The following is a 17,169-nucleotide window of genomic DNA, read 5'->3' as shown; positions in this document are numbered from 1 at the left end:
GAGACGGGGGGGGGGGGGGGGGGGGGGGGGGGGGGGACACGACAGACTTTTCTCGCGAGATCTCAGAAGTGGGCCGGGTCTTTCGCTTAGCCGAGCCTGTCTCGCGATATTTGGTGGAGCGGAGCCCCGCTTTTGGCTTTTCTCTCGCGAGATCAGGTGGATCTACGCCGGGCGGACACTGCGCAGAGTGGAGGTCGTTGGAGTCACTTGTCCAGTGTTAGCTAGTTCGTCTGCAGGTCCGTGTCTCGCCCGCCCCAGCCATGCTGTCTGCTCTCGCCCGGCCTGCCGGCGCCGCTCTCCGCCGCAGCTTTAGCACTTCGGCCCAGGTACGAGGGGCTTTCAGCCTAGCAGGGAACTCTGGGGCGGCGCGTGCATCCCGGGAACGCGCCGGTTCTCAATCCGCAAAGCTCATCGTGGACATCAGGGCCTCCCAGCTCATGTCCCGACTGACATCCTGTGTGGGAAACCTGGGAGAGGAGCAGAACCGGGCCAGGTTTCCCCCTAAAGTGTGCGTTTCCTGTAGGTTCAGAAGCCAAAGCTCTCAGTCCGGAAGCAAATTGCATTATATGCAACTCTGCATTGCTTCGACATAACTGATTTTCTTGTAGCGTCCATGTGAGTTATTCGTGAGTAGTAGAAATAACGTATGACATTAACTATATAGTACTGGCATCCTGAAGCTCTCAGGATAGAGAACGGAGTCAAGGTTACAGTAGTTTAACAGAATTGATTGAAATTCAACAACTGTCCGTGGCTTTTCCCCTATGAGATTATTTTATTTAGACCAGGCTGGTCTTGAAGAGATCCGCCTCCGCCTCTCCAGTGCTGGGGATAAAGGCACGCACCGTCACCCCTCGTTTTTCTTTCTTTCTTTCTTTCTTTTTTTTATTTAAGAAATAATTTATTTCCTTTTTACGTGTTTTGGTGTGAAAATGTCAGGTTCCCTGGACCTGGAGTTACAGAGAGTTGAAAACTGCTATGTGGGTGCTGGGAATTGAATCTGGGTCCTCTGGAAGAGCAGCCTGTGCTCTTAACCGATGAACTATTTCTCCAGCCCCATGCCTCGTTTTTCAAAAATGTGTATGTGCACATATGTGTGCAGAGGCTAGAGAAGGACATCAAGTACGCTACTCCATCACTCAATCAGCCGTTCTCAGCCTGGGGATCAAACGATCAGTTCACAGAGGTCACATGTGAGATATTTACATCACCATGCATAACAGTAGAAAAATTATAGTTATGAAGTAGAAGCAAAAGTAGTTTTATGATTGAGGGCCACCACAACATGAGGAACTGATTTTGAAGGGTTGCAGCATTGGGAAGGTTGAGAACCGCTGCTCTAGACCTTATTTCTTTGGAATGAGGCCTTTGCCTGAACCTGCCAAGCTGGAGAACTGGGGATTTGAACTCAGCTCCTTAGGCTCTCACTCACTAAAGCATCTCCTCCACTAGAGCCTTTTTCCCTTACAAATTATTCTTGGAGGATCATCCCTGCTGTGGGTAGAGTTGGCCTTGGACACCGACAGCTAAGTTATTTTTAGTCATCTTCTACTTGGACAGTGGTTCTTTAACCAGTGCATGCCAGAATCAATGAAGGAGTCCCAGGATCATGCCCAGAGGCTTTACACATCTCTAGCAAAATCGATACAACCAAGGCTTCAGAAATAATTACCATAACCCAAAAGGAAACTGATAATCTGAGGGGACTCCAGATTTCCGGTCGTTTAGGTCATGTCTCCTGCTTCCCATTCAATTAATTCATTGAAAAATAAAGATACAGGGGGCTGGAAGAGATGCTCAGCAGTTAAAAGTGCTTGCTAATCTAGCAGAGGACCAGAGTTTAGTTCCCAGGATCCAAGGCAGGTGCCTGGCTAATGTAGTAGGACTCTGTCTCACAAGATGAATGAGAAGGTACCTGGGCTGGGTGAGGAGTAAATTGATAGGGTAGAGATGAAGATGGATGCCCAGGAGTAGAGCAGGGCTAGCTCAGCAGAGATGGTAAAGAATGTGATGGAGTGCTGGTGTGTGTTGGCGCACAGACGAGCCTGTTAAGCAAGTTCTGTACCACTGATCCACAGACCCAGGTTCAGCCCAATTGTGTTTGTTTGCTTGGTTTTTTTGTTTGTTTGTTTGTTTGTTTATAGAAAGAGTCTCACTGCAACCTTGGCTGGGCTGGACCTCTGTACGTAGATTGGCTGTTCTCAAACTAGAGATCCACCTGCCTGTATACTTCCTATGTGCTAGGACTAAAAGTGTGGGCCACTGTGCCCAGCTTCCATTTGAATTTTGGTGATTGCATCTATGCCCTGAGAAAAGTACAGAATTCTGTATTTTGATTTAAAATTTTAAAAATTATTAATGTGCACATGTGTGTGTACCGTGTTCACATGTGGAGGCAAGGACAACATGGTTTTCATCTTCTGACATGTAGGTCCTATGACTTGAACTCAGGTCATTCAAGCTTGGCAACAGCCCCATCAGCCCCAGAGTTCTGTAGTAGATATGCTGTTGTCTCCTGTTATAAAGTGTCGTAGTAAGGAGCCCCAGAGAACAAGTAAGGGTGGACAAGGAAGGAAGTTGAGGTTTTATTTTTAATTGGAAGGAAGGGCAGTGTGTGTGTTTGCGTATGTGTGTGCACGCACATGCGTGTGTGTGAATGGTAGAGGGAGTGGGACACTGCTGGAGTCCATTCTCTCCACCATGTGGGGAAGATTAGAGATTGAACTCATGTCCTCGGACTTTTGAAGCAAGTGCTTTTACTTGCTGAGCCATCTCAGGCGCAGGCCCAGCGTCAGGGAATGTGACATTTCAGCGAAGGCCAGAAGAAAGCATAGATCACATGTAGAAAGGGTTCGGGCAGATGGACAGTAACTGGCAGTCCAGTATGTGGGGTAGGGAGGCCGGGAATGATTGTGAATATGGGGGAGGTAGAGAGAACCCAGCAAGCCGTGTACAACTTGGGCATTTTCTCAAAGGTGGAGTACCATTTTGAACAGAGCAGTTACTTAGGCAGAGGGAGACAGTCTGCTAGTCAGTGTCTGGGTAAGCTGTGGATGTGGTGAAAGTTGGTGGAGCTAACTGAATTCACTGATGATAAAGGAGAGTGGTGGAGTCATGGGTGATGCCAAGGTTTCTACTGAGATGAGTAAGAGTTCTGGAAGGGCTTGCTAGAGGTGGCACTCAGTGATAGAGCCCCTGCCTAGAATCCCCCAGTGAGGGGCTGGGGTGTGGCTTAGTGGTAGAGCACCTGCCTAGAATCCCCCAGTGAGGGGCTGGGGTGTGACTCAGTGGTAGAGCACCAGCCTAGAATCCCCCAGTGAGGGGCTGGGGTGTGGCTCAGTGGTAGAGCATCTGCCTAGAATCCCCCAGTGAGGGGCTGGGGCGTGGCTCAGTGGTAGAGCATCTGCCTAGAATCCCCCAGTGAGGGGCTGGGGTGTGGCTCAGTGGTAGAGCCCCTGCCTAGAATCCCCCAGTGAGGGGCTGGGGTGTGGCTCAGTGGTAAGAATGTAAAGACTTAGGGAGAGCAGGTTTAGGGTAGTAGGAAGGGTCAGTAGCTCAGCTTTGGATGGATTTAGAAAAAACATATTCAAAAATTTAAAAAAATGCCATTTGGGTGTCCATTTAGCTTTTGAGAAAACAGTAGAGTAAGTCCAAAGACAACTAGAACCAAGTATGTTTGGTCTCTAGACTTTGGATCCTCCCTCTGAATGATAAAATATAGCCAAGGTCCTCAATGCTTCTATTTCTAATATACATGTGAGTCCATGTAGTAGGAACACAGATGTAGAGGGTTGAAAACAAAGAGTTGCATTCTGAGCGCAAAGGTCGTGACTGAAATTACAATCTATCCATCTTCAGAATAGTTGCTGAGCAGTAAACTGTTGAATGGAACTCTGGGCTCTCAGTAAAGGCCAGTGGGGTTGGAAGGAACCCATGTGATAATGCTTGGAGAGATCCCACTGGGGTCGGCAGGATGGCTCAGAGGGTAAAGGCGCTTGACCCCAAGCTTGTCAGCTGAGTTTACTCCATTCTTTGACCCACATAGTGGGTTGTCTACTAAGTAGATAATGAAGTATAATAAAATAGTGTTTTTTTGCAGATCCATTACTTGGGGACTAGGTTTGGTGTATGCTGGCAAAGTTGCTGTGGTGTACGTCAGTGCACAGCATAGGACAGAGTGAGAAAGTCCTCTCCTTCCTCACTGGGTTCCCATCAATATTATACAGAGCAGATCCACCTAAAGACCCTAGCATGGACACTAGCTCTTTTTCTTGGTAGCACTTAAGATTTTTATAGGTTAAAATAAAACAGCAAATTTGGGGGCGTTACACAGGGTTTCTCTATATAACAGCTCTGGCTGACTTGGATCTCACTTTGTAGACCAGGCTGGCCTCGAACTCACAGAGATCCTCCTGCCTCTGCCGCCTTAGTGCTAGGATTATAGGCATGTGTCACAACTGCCTGGATAAAAGGTTTATTTTTCCTTGTTATGTTTTTGTTTCTTACTTTTTCAGAAAAACAGGTTTTAAGCTAGATGTCATGGTATAAGACCTGTAAGCCCAGACCAGTTTCTCTGTGAGTTCCAGGTCAGCCTGGGAACTCAAAGCAACAGAATAAACAGAAACCATGCAAATGGTTTTCTTCTGTTCCCCATTTGGGATTACCTTGTGCTTTCCTTGATGGAACCGTTGCTGCCCTGTCCAGTGAAATGATGTAGGTGTGCTAAGGGAGGCAACGTGGCGGTGCCGGAGTGGAGGATGGGAGATGGTGAGACAGGAGCAGGTTGCGTCAGGCAGGACCTGAGGGGCCAAGTTCTTCCTGCACTGGTTCCCTGTTAGATTTGTTTTTGAGACAGGCCTCCCTGCGTAGGCCAGGCCAGGCTGCTCTCCATCTATCGCAGGATTCTTCTGCCTCCTGAGGAACAGCTTTCCTGAGTGTGTGCTCCACCCCACCGCTCACATGCACCTTTTTCTTTTTTTCAGTACCAGGGATGGAACCCAGATCCCCTCATACGTGCTTGGCAAGCACTGTCACTGAGCCACACCCTAACCTTGGGCTTTGATTTTGATAACTGAAGCCCATTATTATTTATTACTTATGATAGCCATTAATTACTGTCCAATGTACACTTCCTGCTGCCTATCCATGTGACCTCCACCCACAGGTCCAGCCAGCCTTGGACTGAAAATGCTACCAAAGAAAAAATACGGCCTGCAGTGGTGGCTCAGAGGTTAAGAGCAGTTGCTGCTCTTGCAGAGGACCTGAATTCAGTTCCTAGCACCTACACTAAGCAGCCCACAACTGTCTTTAACAGTTCAGAGACCTGATGTCCCCTTCTGGTCTTGGACATGCACGTACATGGCATGTATCCATACAGACACATGTACATAACATACAGGTATAAATAAAAATAATAAAAATCTTTCAAAAATACATTACATACTGAACATGTGCGAGCTTTTTTCCCTGAATAACACTGTATTCACGATTATCTTCATATTTACATTGTATTGTTAGAAGTAATCTTTGTATTTTTAAAGTTTGTTAACATGTAGGTGTGCATGAAGTTAGAGAACAGCTTTTTTGGAGTTGATTCTCTTCTTCCACTCTGTGAGTCCAGAGACTCAAACTCGGGTCCTCAGACTTGCCAGCAAACACCTTTATTTGCTGAGTCATCTTGCCAGCCCATAAGTAATCTTTACATGGTTTAAAGTACAGGTGAAGAGGGCCTGAGGGTAGATACAGTAGAACACTTAATTAACAGGAACGAAGCTCTTGGTGGTTCAATTCCCAGTTCCTCAAAAGCAGCATATGGTGGTGGTGGTGGGGGAGCAGAAGAGGGGAAAGGAAGGACAGACAGGAGGATGTGTGTCGGTGATGCATGGTGCTACTGGGTACTTTGGGAGGCTTTGGCCCTGTGGGGTGAGGGATCCCGGAACAAGCCCCTATGAGCACAGAGGAATAAACCACAGAGCAAAGGTAAGGCCGTTATCAGTCTAACTGGCTACCTGGGTGGAGCTGCCTCTTATCGCCCTCGTATCCTGCCATCTCCAGGCCTGGGTTCTCTCCTCTTGAACTTGGACTGCGGGATGAAGGTCCACAGCTCCGCCACAGGCTGCTGGTCGATACAGCTGTTGCCTCATTCTTTGGCATCTTGTCCTCTAAAGAAGCCCCATTCTGCCGGGCAGTAGTGGCGCACACCTTTAATCCCAGCACTTGGGAGGCAGAGGCAGGCGGATCTCTGTGAGTTCGAGGCCAGCCTGGTCTACAGAGCTAGTTCCAGGACAGCCAGGGCTACACAGAGAAACCCTGTCTCAAAAAACCAAAAAGAAGAATAAGCCCCATTCTATCTTAAGTGATATCTCTCTGCTTCTTTCTAGAACAATGCTAAAGTAGCCGTGCTGGGAGCTTCCGGGGGCATTGGGCAGCCCCTTTCTCTGCTCCTAAAGAACAGCCCCCTAGTGAGTCGTCTGACCCTCTACGATATCGCTCACACGCCTGGTGTGGCAGCGGATCTGAGTCACATCGAGACCAGAGCAGACGTGAAAGGTACATGGCTGCCATGCAGTGAGCCAGGGCCCGAGTTCTAGAGCAGGGTCTTAGGTGGTGGACCTGAGCCTACAAACATTTAAGCAGTGGTGTCTTTTAGAAGGCTGAGGCTGAGCTGCTGGTGGTGGGCATGGTGGCACACACCTTTAATCCCAGCACCCAGGAGGCAGAGGCAGGTGGATCTCCGTGAGTTCTAGGACAGCCAGGGCTACACATAGAATCCCTTTCTCAAAAAAAGAAGAAAGCTGAGGCTGGCAAGATGGCTCTGTGGGTGAGTGGGCCCTTGCTGTAAAAGCCTGGTGACCTGCCTTTGCTCCCCAGAACCCACGTGGAGGTGGTGGAAGGAGAGAATCAATTCCCCAAGAATTATCCTCCACAGGTGGGCTGTGTTGACCCCCCCCCCATAATTACAAATTTGTTGTCTAAGTATGAAGCAGAGCATGGTGATATCCACCTGTCACCCCAGCCCTTGGGGATAAGGCAGAAGGGTCCTGGGTTCAAGGTTAGCCTGGGCTAAATAGCAAGACTTTGTAGAAAGATCTTCAGAGTAGTTGGTAGAGTGCTTGCTTGGCATACAAGAATTCCCGAGTTGAGTCTGAGTCTCCACCACTCAGGAAGGCAAGCTGTTTGGTATCCTAGGCTACATAGTACAACATAATTTTAAAGAGGCAGATCTGGACCCAGTCACAAACCTGAAATCCTCAGAAATAGACTCTCTTCCTCTAGATAGTAAGAGTAATGGGGTGTGGTGATGCAGGTGGATCCCTGCCGGTTTCTGTAGAGTCCACTTCAGAGGGGCTCTTCCCCTTAGACAGGGGATGTCATTTCACAGATGGGACCCACCATTTTTGATCCCTCCCCTCAGATGTGATGGCTTCCCTGGGCTCATACAGGTGACATTGCTCTAATGGGGTGTTCCTCCTAGGCTACCTTGGACCTGATCAGCTACCAGATTGCCTGAAAGGTTGTGATGTGGTGGTGATCCCAGCCGGAGTGCCCAGGAAGCCAGGTGTGTGGTGGGGAGCATCCTGGAGTGGGGGGGTAGAGGGCTCAGCTGTTCAGGTCAGTATCCGAGAACCTGATTTCAGGTCCTAACACCCACATATCCCTGTAACTCCAGCTTCAACAAGTACAACACCCACTTACAGCTTAGTAGACCCACCACATACATATAAATACATTTTTTTAATAAATTTTAAAAACCTTACCTGAAGTGTCCCTCCCCGGCTGAGAAAGGCTTTCTGCTAAAGTGTGGATTTACTTCCTCTCCCATTGCAAAGATCTCCAGAGACTTCCTCCTTGCCCTTGGTGACAAAACTTGAAGTTGACAGCAAATGTCACTCTGTTTAGAGGGCCCTGTCCTCCACCCAACTCCACCTCAGGACTCCTGCTAACCTCTAATGACCCCCAGCGACTCACTCTATCTGCACACCCCAAGACTCTGCTGTCTTTAGCCGTAGTGGAGTGTTTTCTCTGTAAAACAGATTTACTTAAAATGGGAGCCCTGTTCATGCTGAATTTAACAGTTAGCACCTGGTACCTATTTCAAACTATGTGCATTGACCTTCAAGGTGGCAGTAAAGGTGCATGCACCAAGCCTGACAGTTCAGTCCCTGGTACCCACTTTGACAGCAGTGCCTTTAGTGCCTTTCCGTGGGCTCTCTTTGCTTTAGTTCCTGTGCATGTAAAGTTTCAGGGCGTAGCTAAATATTTTGTTTCTTTGGGAAGGGGTCATGACCCATTTTCAATGAGAAGACTGAGTTTCCTTAACTCCTAATTGCTATTTAAGGAAAACTTTTCCTGCTGGGCGGTGGTGGCGCACGCCTTTAATCCCAGCACTCAGAGGCAGGTGGATCTCTGTGAGTTCAAGGCTAGCCTGGTCTACAAGAGCTAGTTCCAGGACAGGAACCAAAAGCTACAGAGAAACCCTGTCTCGAAAATCAAAAATAAATAAATAAATAAAAAACACACATATGTTACATTATTAAAAAAAAGAAAGAAAGAAAGAAAAAGAAAACTTTTCCTGGGGCTGGAGAGATGGCTCAGTGGTTAAGAGCATTGCCTGCTCTTCCAAAGGTCCTGAGTTCAATTCCCAGCAACCACATGGTGGCTCACAACCATCTGTAATGGGGTCTGGTGCCCTCTTCTGGCCTGCAGGCATACAGACAGAACATTGTATACATAATAAATAAATAAATATTTAAAAAAAAAAAAAACTTTTCCTACCTTCTCCAAGGGTTGTGTGTCTCACTTTGTCCCTGCAGGTGTCAGACAGGGAAGCAAACCCCATGAGGAAATGAGAATGAAAACCCAGTGCATACTGACTTCGTCAGCCTGGATCAGACTTTGGGGGCTCTAATGCAAATTTTAAACCCAGTACAATTTGGGGAAAGATTTCCAGGCAACTATCAGTCCAATACCAGGTGTACAATACATCTTAAGGTGTGACTACATGGAGACTCTTTTACACAGTACGTGTGACTGTGAGAGCAGGTTCTGTAGCTAAAGGGCCTAGAACCTAGTGGGGGTTGAGGTCAGTGGGCCATAAAGTACATGTGACATCTCCCCTAAGGATGGGTAAGGTCTAGAGAGGGAAGTCTGGGATGATCGTTCTGGGGTGTTGGGTGAGGTCTGCCTTCACAGATAACAAAAAGATCACCAGGGCATTAATAAAACCCAGCTTTCTGGATGGAATGCAGGTATTTGGTTTATAAAAACGAACTCCATTCAGGAGACACTCCTGTGTTTTCTGATTCTCTTAGTGTGTCTCTGTGAGTATAAGGACCTCAGTGTCCCCAACAATGGAAGGTGACTGCCAACTCTGTGAGTTGCCCTTTGACACACACACAGAGAATAAGTTAAAATGTAATAAAAAAATTTTGAGGGGCTGGAGAGATGGCTCAGCGGTTAAGAGCACTGCCTGCTCTTCCAAAGGTCCTGAGTTCAGTTCCCAGCAACCACATGGTGGCTCACAACCATCTGTAATGAGATCTGGTGCCCTCTTCTGGCCTGTAGACAGAATACTGAGAATACTGTATATAATAAATAATCTTAAAAAAAAATTTTTTTGGGGGGGGCTGGAGAGATGGCTCAGAGGTTAAGAGCACTGGCTGCTCTTCCAGAGGTCCTGAGTTCAATTCCCAGCAACCACATGGTGGCCCACAACCATCTGTATTGAGATCTTGCGCCCTCCTCTGGCAAGCGGGCATATATCGAGGCAGAATGTTGTATACATAATAAATAAATGAAATCTTTAAAAAAAAAATTTTTTTTTTGAAATTTCGTCATTTTCTTTGTGGCTTTCTCACCCTGGACTATCCCAGGAATGACGCGGGATGACCTATTCAACACCAATGCTACCATTGTGGCCACCTTGACTGCCGCCTGTGCCCAGCACTGCCCTGAAGCCATGATCTGCATCATTGCCAACCCGGTGAGTGTGGGGTGGGGTGGGGTGGGGTGGAGGGGGCAGGGCTGGTCACGTGTGTACTAGATACACACATTGGAGGTGTTGAGGTCTTGGAATGTATCCTAAAACTGCCTTTTATCACCAATCAAGAGCTCGTACCTGGCTCTTCGAACTGACTCTCCTTCAGGCAGGTTACCTACCTTTTCTGTATCTTACTTTACCCACCTGGGATACTCATCTCCTTTCTCTTTCTCCTCCTCCACCACCTTCTTTTTCTCTTTACTCTTCCTCTTCCTCTTTTTGGATGGGAGGGGTGTGGGCAAGGTCTTATGGGCTCAAGTTGGCCCATAACTCAGTCCTACTTCTGCCTCCCAGGTACTGGCATGGAGGGGTTCCAGGTGCACCAGCATGCCTTGTTCAAATTGCCCACCTATATAACTCCTTTCAGCGGTTGTGGTAGCCTGTGGCTCCTCTCCTCTGTTACATTAAGTGCACAACATAAATCTTGCCATTTTATTCTGTTTGATTTCTGTGCCTGGGTGGTGTCCTAAGCTCTTGCCCTATTGCATTAAGTCATTCAGTCTTCACGCCTTATGAGGTAGTTGTATAGTTTCCATTTGTCTTAGTTACTGTTCTGTTGTAATGAAACAACACAGCCAAGGCAGCTTATAAAAGAAATCATTTAATTGGGGACTGGTTTACAGTTTCAGAGGATTGGTCCATGCTCATCATGGTGGGGAGTGTGGCAGGCAGGCGGTCATGGTGCTGCTGCAATAGCTGAGTGAGAGATTGAGGCTAGTGTAAATCTACCATTGGTGACACACCTCCTAATCCCTCCCGAACAGTTCTGCTAACTAGGGACCAGCTATTCAAACATGTATGGGTATGAGGGCCATTCTCTTTGAAACCACACTGTCACACAGATAAATTTTACAGGTTCTAGGGAGTCAGGCAGCTTGTTCACCTGTTCTTAGCCATCCTCAGCCCAGAAGAAGAATTCGCCTCCTGTGTCCAAGGTGATGGCTGAAGGGCTGTCAAGGAACAAGTGTCCTTGCAGTAAAGGGTGTCTTTGTTCACATGGCATGGCTACCTTGCCTTGTAGGTGGCTTACAGTTATTGGCAGGCCCTGTTGCTGGGCTCCACCCTCAGCTGACATCTGTCTCATGGTTTTCCCAGGTTAACTCTACCATCCCCATCACCGCAGAAGTTTTCAAGAAGCACGGCGTGTACAACCCCAACAAGATCTTCGGTGTGACAACCCTTGACATTGTCAGAGCGAACACATTCGTGGCGGAGCTGAAGGTGTGGGCCCTGTGGGCGTCTCTCAGTTGCTTATTTTCTTAACTGCTCAGCTACCCTTGCTCCTAGGCAGGCATGGAAGATAATGGGGGTATGGACTTGGGGGTTTCAGTCTCTGTAGCTGGCTTCAGTGTTTTCTGTAGGAGCAGGCAGTGAACCCCATAGGCCCAGACTTAGCATGCCCTCTGCCCTGGATCTCTTCCCAGTGCATCAGGGTTCAGACTTTTTCTAATCCCCTCGTGGATGGAAGCCATTTGTCCCATTCACCATGCCCTGGAAAAACTAGATTTATCTGCGAGTTCTTACACACAGTGAGAAGGACTTAGAAAGTTCCGGAAATCATAAAGTATCTGGACTATCATCCGGGCTTTCTAGTCCTACCTCCTTTTCTTTTCTTGGGTTACCCGTGTAGCTTACCTTGAAGAATTCTTATCCCACCAGCTTCTCCACTCTTAGACTATGCCCAACTCATTTTTTTAATGCGTAGAGATATGAGTAGGCGTAAATTTTTTTTAATTGTATGTGGGTCTGTGTGGAATTGTGAGTACAGGTCCTTAGGTGTCCAGAGAAGAGCATCAGTTCCTCCTGGAACTGGAGATGCAGACAGTTGTGAGCTGCTGTGTGGGTGCTGGGAGCCAAACTCTGGTGCCCTGTAAGAGCAGCAAGCACTCTTGACAGTGTCTGTTCTGATGCCTTTCCCAACCTGCTTGAGCCCTGGTGTTCTGCCTTCCAGCTCCGGTGTGGAATGACTTTAATTTCTTGAACTTGAGGGAGAGGAGCTCTTTCTCTGGAACAGAATGTGGGGGTACTTGTTTGGACATTTCCAGTCCTAGGAATGACTGTTGCTGTCCTCTGATTCCACAAGGATGTCAGGTGGGTAGAAGGGTGGACAACACAGTCTGGCCTTGTGACAGAGGAGCATGTGGTGACCCCTACACAAGCTGTCCCTCTCTGCACCTGCTCACAGTGACTGATCATAGGATAGGGCCCAAGTGCTAGGCACAGCCAGGGTCAGACTCTGGGTCATCCTGGTTTGTTTCTGAGCGTTCTGGGTTTCCAGTCTACACTTTAGGTGACTGTGACTTGTTTTCTACTCAGAGAACTTGTTAACAATCAGTCTTCCTGCCTTGTGAATAGGGTTTGGATCCTGCTCGGGTCAACGTGCCTGTCATTGGTGGCCATGCTGGGAAGACCATCATCCCCTTGATCTCTCAGGTATGTGAGTGGCTGTGAGAGAGACTGATGGGTGGATCTCAGGAAGCTTTAAGATCACACTCAGGGCTGCCTTGAAGGTCTTGAAACAGTCTGGGGTAAATGGGACTGGCCTGTGTATTGTGGAGGGATTCCTGCCGTGCCTGGAACCCAATTGTCTAGTGTCTTCCTGACTACAGCCTGTGGACTGGATGGAATCAGAAGCTGCTGGCTCCAGCACACTGGAGATCCCATGAGATCAAAGATAGTGTAGGAAGCCAGGTCCCCACAGGTGCACAGCTGTAATCCCCACTTTGGGAACTGGAGGCAAGAGGATTAGGAATTCAGGGTTATTAGCTGTGTAGTGACGATATCGAGCCCTTTGGTGAACAAAACAAAATAGTTGAATCGTGACAGAGTTAGCACCATGTGGGATGAGATCTGTAAATCAGCTCCGTAGCCCCGGAATGTGACATGCCAAGGACTCGTGTCTCTGGTACTTATGCATAGAACTTTGTTTTAAAATGTATGACAGTAAGTGAAGCGAGAGGGAACAAGACATCCATCCGATGTCATGGATGGAGATGAAAATATGGCTCAGTGGTTACAAGCACTTGGGCACCTTACAACCAACCACCTGTAACTCCAACTCCAGGCATCTGCTGCCCTCTGGCTTCCATGGGCTTCCCCACACATAAGGTGTTCACATACACATATAAATCTAAAACAGTGATTCTCCAAGCTCAAGTGTCACTTGAGGTGGGAGAACTTGTTATAAATGGGGACACTAGAGGAGAGGTGGCAGTGACGTAATCGGGTGCCGCTTGGTCTTCTGATGGATCCACATGCCTGCGTGTAGCCATGGAGCGTGCTGCTCAGAATGCAGAACCCTTGAAAAGTGAGAGAGAGGAGGCTCAGTCAGCAGAGTGCCTGCCGTGCAAGCATGAGGACCTGAGCTGGGTTCCCAGACCCGTGAGAAAAAAGCCAGGTGCAAGATGTCATCCTAGTGCTGAGGAGGAGAGAGAAGGGTGTCTGGGACTTGCTAGGCAGTCAACCCGACTGAGTCGGATCTGGGTTCAGTGAGAGACCCTGTCTCAAGGTAAGCTGGAGGGTGATTGGTGGAAACCCCTGACATGAGCCTCAGGAAATTATACATGTGTACACACAAGCAAGGGAGCCAGGCATGGTGGCAGTCCCATGTGGAAATACATAAGATCTGTCTCAACCAATGCGGCGGACTTCTCGACCAGCGAGAAAGAACAACCACCACACGAGGATTCTTCTCAGATCACACTTTCCTGGAGTGCCCTTGGTTGAGGGAGAGCAGGAAGCGAGGGGCAGGAAACGAGAGAGAGAGCCCCAAGAGCACTAAAGCAGCTGCTTATATAGGGAATTGGCACACGGGTCACCCTGTGATTGGCTGCCACCAACAGCTGACACCAGACTGCATCGGGATAGGCCCAAGGACCCCTATCCACCAGGCATGCGGGAAGCGGGGAACACGCAGCTCTCAAAGGCTTAGCCAAATATGGAGTTGTTTATTTCCAACAAGACAGGATGTCGGCGCCATCTTGTAATGGCGTTCCTGTCCGGCTCACTACAAACCAAGCCTCCAAAAAAAAGTGAATTTGCTTTTGTCAGTAGGAAATGATATTGGGGTCTCTGAGGTTGAGTGATGGGGACTGCTGTCTGGCATGATTGGGGCCCTGGGTTCCGTCCCCGCTACTGTTTTGAGTCTGGTTGTAGTGGTGCCATGATGGGAGGTGGAACACACTGTGGAGTGGGGGTTGGGTCAAGCCTGGGAAGGGCGGGGGTCATTGTTCCAGAAAATTACTCAGTCCCTGGCTTGCCCTGCAGTGTACCCCCAAAGTTGACTTTCCCCAAGACCAGCTGACTGCACTCACCGGGAGGATCCAGGAGGCTGGCACGGAAGTTGTGAAGGCCAAGGCTGGAGCAGGTGGAGTTCCACACATCCCTGGGGCTGGGGACTCTGACACTGGGGCCAGGATGTTAGCACTACAGGGAAAGACTGCTTATCTCTGGGTAGGGAATGGGTGTCCCACTCAGGAGAAGGTTCTAGAAGGCAGCGGAGATTCTTTGGGATGAGGGCGGCTCTAGAGTTGGAGACAGTGAAATGCAGAGGTGCAGACCAGGTTTCCCACCGTGAGCTGTGGTGTGTGGGTGCTTTTCTGGGGTCTGGTGCTGGCCGTGCTGACTACCATTCTCTCCTAGGCTCTGCCACTCTGTCCATGGCGTATGCTGGAGCCCGTTTTGTCTTCTCCCTTGTGGATGCCATGAACGGGAAGGAAGGTGTTGTCGAGTGTTCTTTTGTTCAGTCCAAAGAGACAGAGTGCACTTACTTCTCCACACCCTTGCTGTTGGGGGTACGTATCCAGGGTAACCGAGGCTGTGGTTGGTGCCTGGTTGGCTTTGGGGAAGGGAGAGTCATTGTCTCAGGATGCAGAGCCGGGCCTGTCACCAGGCAGTGCAGCTATAATTTGGGGACGTAACAGCTACAGATGGCTGTCCAGGCCAGATGAAAGAAACTGATCCCTCCTGGGCTGGGATGCAGCTAAGCCTCTGCTTAGTGAGCCCAGCAGCAGTGAGGGGCTGGGGGCTTGTCTTAGCTAAAGAGCACTTGTGCCCTCAGTCTCCTGGGTGCTAGGATTTCAGGCCTGTGCCACCAAGCTAAGCTAGAAACTTGGTTTCACGTATTCCCTCTCTTCCAGAAAAAAGGCCTGGAGAAGAATCTGGGCATTGGCAAAATCACTCCTTTTGAGGAGAAAATGATTGCCGAGGCCATCCCTGAGCTCAAAGCCTCCATCAAGAAAGGCGAGGACTTTGTCAAGAACATGAAGTGAGAAGTTCAAGTCCCAAGCAGCCATATCACCCTAACTTATTCAGCATCATGTCACTGAAGCCAGCAGGGTCTTCAGTTTGCTTTGATGGTGGGTGTTGTACCAGCATCAGCATCCCTTCCCAATGGTGGCTGGTCTGTTGATAATGACAATAAAGCAGACTGATTGTCTTTTTCACGGTCTCCATCAGCTTGCTCCAGGGCCTCATTACCACACTGTGAATCAGAAGTAGTCTGGCTGGGCATGATGGTCCACACCTTTAACCCCAGCTTTCAAGAAGAGAGATAGAATCACTGATTTCAAGACCAGACTGATCTACATACTGAATTACAAGCCAGCTGAGGCTACATGGAGAACCCATGTCGCAGAATGATAATAATATAATAATAATACTAAGAGCTACGGTCTGTTCACGTGTTAGGCAGAGAACTCTGAAGCTTCAAGGAAGTCTAAGCCAAACCTGATAGTGCATGCCTATGATCCCAGCTACTGTAGAAGATGAGGCAGGAGGATATGAAATCAAGACCTGCATGCACTACAGTTGAGAGCAATTGCAGGCAGCTGAGGGAGACCCTGTCTCCGAATATTGGAGCAGTGGGGTTGGAGCTCAGCAATAGAGCACTAGCCTGAGCTTCCTTCGTGTGGGCTTAGGGCTTTGGGCTAGAATGCTTCCTAGCATGTCCCAGACCTTAGGTTCTGTCATGCTTAGTTCAGCCATCAATTTGACACAGCCTAGAGTCACCTGAAAAGGGATCTTTTCTATTCGGTTTCCCTGGTTAGATGCACCTGCAAGTGTGCCTGTAAAGCCTTGTCTTGGTTCTAAGTTGGTATAGAGCAGCCCTGCCCACTATGGATTATGCATTACCTGGGCAGGTGACCCTGGGCTGTATAGGAAAACTCACGGTGGGGCTGGAGAGATGGCTCAAGGGTTAAGAGCATTGCCTGCTCTTCCAAAGGTCCTGAGTTCAAGTCCCAGCAACAACATGGTGGCTCACAACCACCTGGAATGAGGTCTGGTGCCCTCTTCTGGCCTGCAGACATACAGTCAGAACATTGTATACATAATAAATAATATTAAAAAAAAAAATCTGACAGAGTAAGCAGGCTCCCTGCCCTTGTTTGGAAGTGTGAAGTGAGTTCCTTGATCTGTAATGCAGTGTGGAATAGCAGCCAGCCTGGTTGTCAAGTTCCTGCCTTGACTTCCCTCAACGATGGGCTGTGACCTGGAAGTGTGAGCCACAAACCCTTTGCTTCCCTGAGGTGGTTCTGGTCACGGTGTTTGTCATAGCAACAGAAAGACTGGAACAGGTTCAGTTCCTAACTCCACCAAAAAATAAAAGGTCTGAGGACTGCCATGAGTTCATGGTCAGCCTGGCCTACATAAGTGCCCTGCTCCAGGAGAGAAAACCAAAGCTCACTGCCATTTCTGACCCATTCTGTATGTGACACTACAGCCTTTTTGGGCAGCATGTGCTGTTGGATAGGATCCTTGCATTCACCTGACAGGCTGGTTCTAAGAGGCAGGCCAAGTGATGTCTTGGATGTGGCTGTTAACTGCTCATCATATTCTAGGACTGCCTTGTGGAGGGCCCCTTGGGAAAGCAGACTGGGTTCTTACCCACTATCCGTTATCTCCAGGAAATACATATGTGTGTGTGTGTATATATATATATACACATACATATGAGAGGTAGATAGTGGGGATCAAACTCAAGATTCTCATCCTGGTTAGTCTTGTATGTATAAATATTTTTAAAAAATCTTATAATAAAAACATCACAAACCAAAAATTAACTAGACCCAAAGTCCATACAACTTAATGAACTTATGTACAATTAGAAACAGAAATTGTAGCCAGGCGGT

At 48.4% G+C, this 17,169-nt stretch overlaps 1 protein-coding gene across 1 annotated transcript; it reads left to right on the top strand.

Moving 5' to 3' along the window:
• Nucleotides 1-139: 139 nt before the first annotated feature.
• Mdh2 (malate dehydrogenase 2) lies at nucleotides 140-15,481 on the top strand. The gene is made up of 9 exons (XM_075976784.1): nucleotides 140-326; nucleotides 6,381-6,549; nucleotides 7,475-7,558; nucleotides 9,873-9,982; nucleotides 11,135-11,260; nucleotides 12,395-12,472; nucleotides 14,306-14,405; nucleotides 14,681-14,832; nucleotides 15,178-15,481. The coding sequence occupies exons 1-9, from the start codon at nucleotides 261-263 to the stop codon at nucleotides 15,307-15,309; spliced, it is 1,017 nt and encodes a 338-aa protein (XP_075832899.1). The 5' UTR covers nucleotides 140-260; the 3' UTR covers nucleotides 15,310-15,481.
• Nucleotides 15,482-17,169: the final 1,688 nt, after the last annotated feature.

The sequence above is a fragment of the Microtus pennsylvanicus genome, chromosome 1 (genome assembly GCF_037038515.1).
Source record: "Microtus pennsylvanicus isolate mMicPen1 chromosome 1, mMicPen1.hap1, whole genome shotgun sequence".
NCBI classification, from domain to species: domain Eukaryota; kingdom Metazoa; phylum Chordata; class Mammalia; order Rodentia; family Cricetidae; genus Microtus; species Microtus pennsylvanicus.
This window is presented reverse-complemented; position numbering and strand designations above follow the sequence as displayed.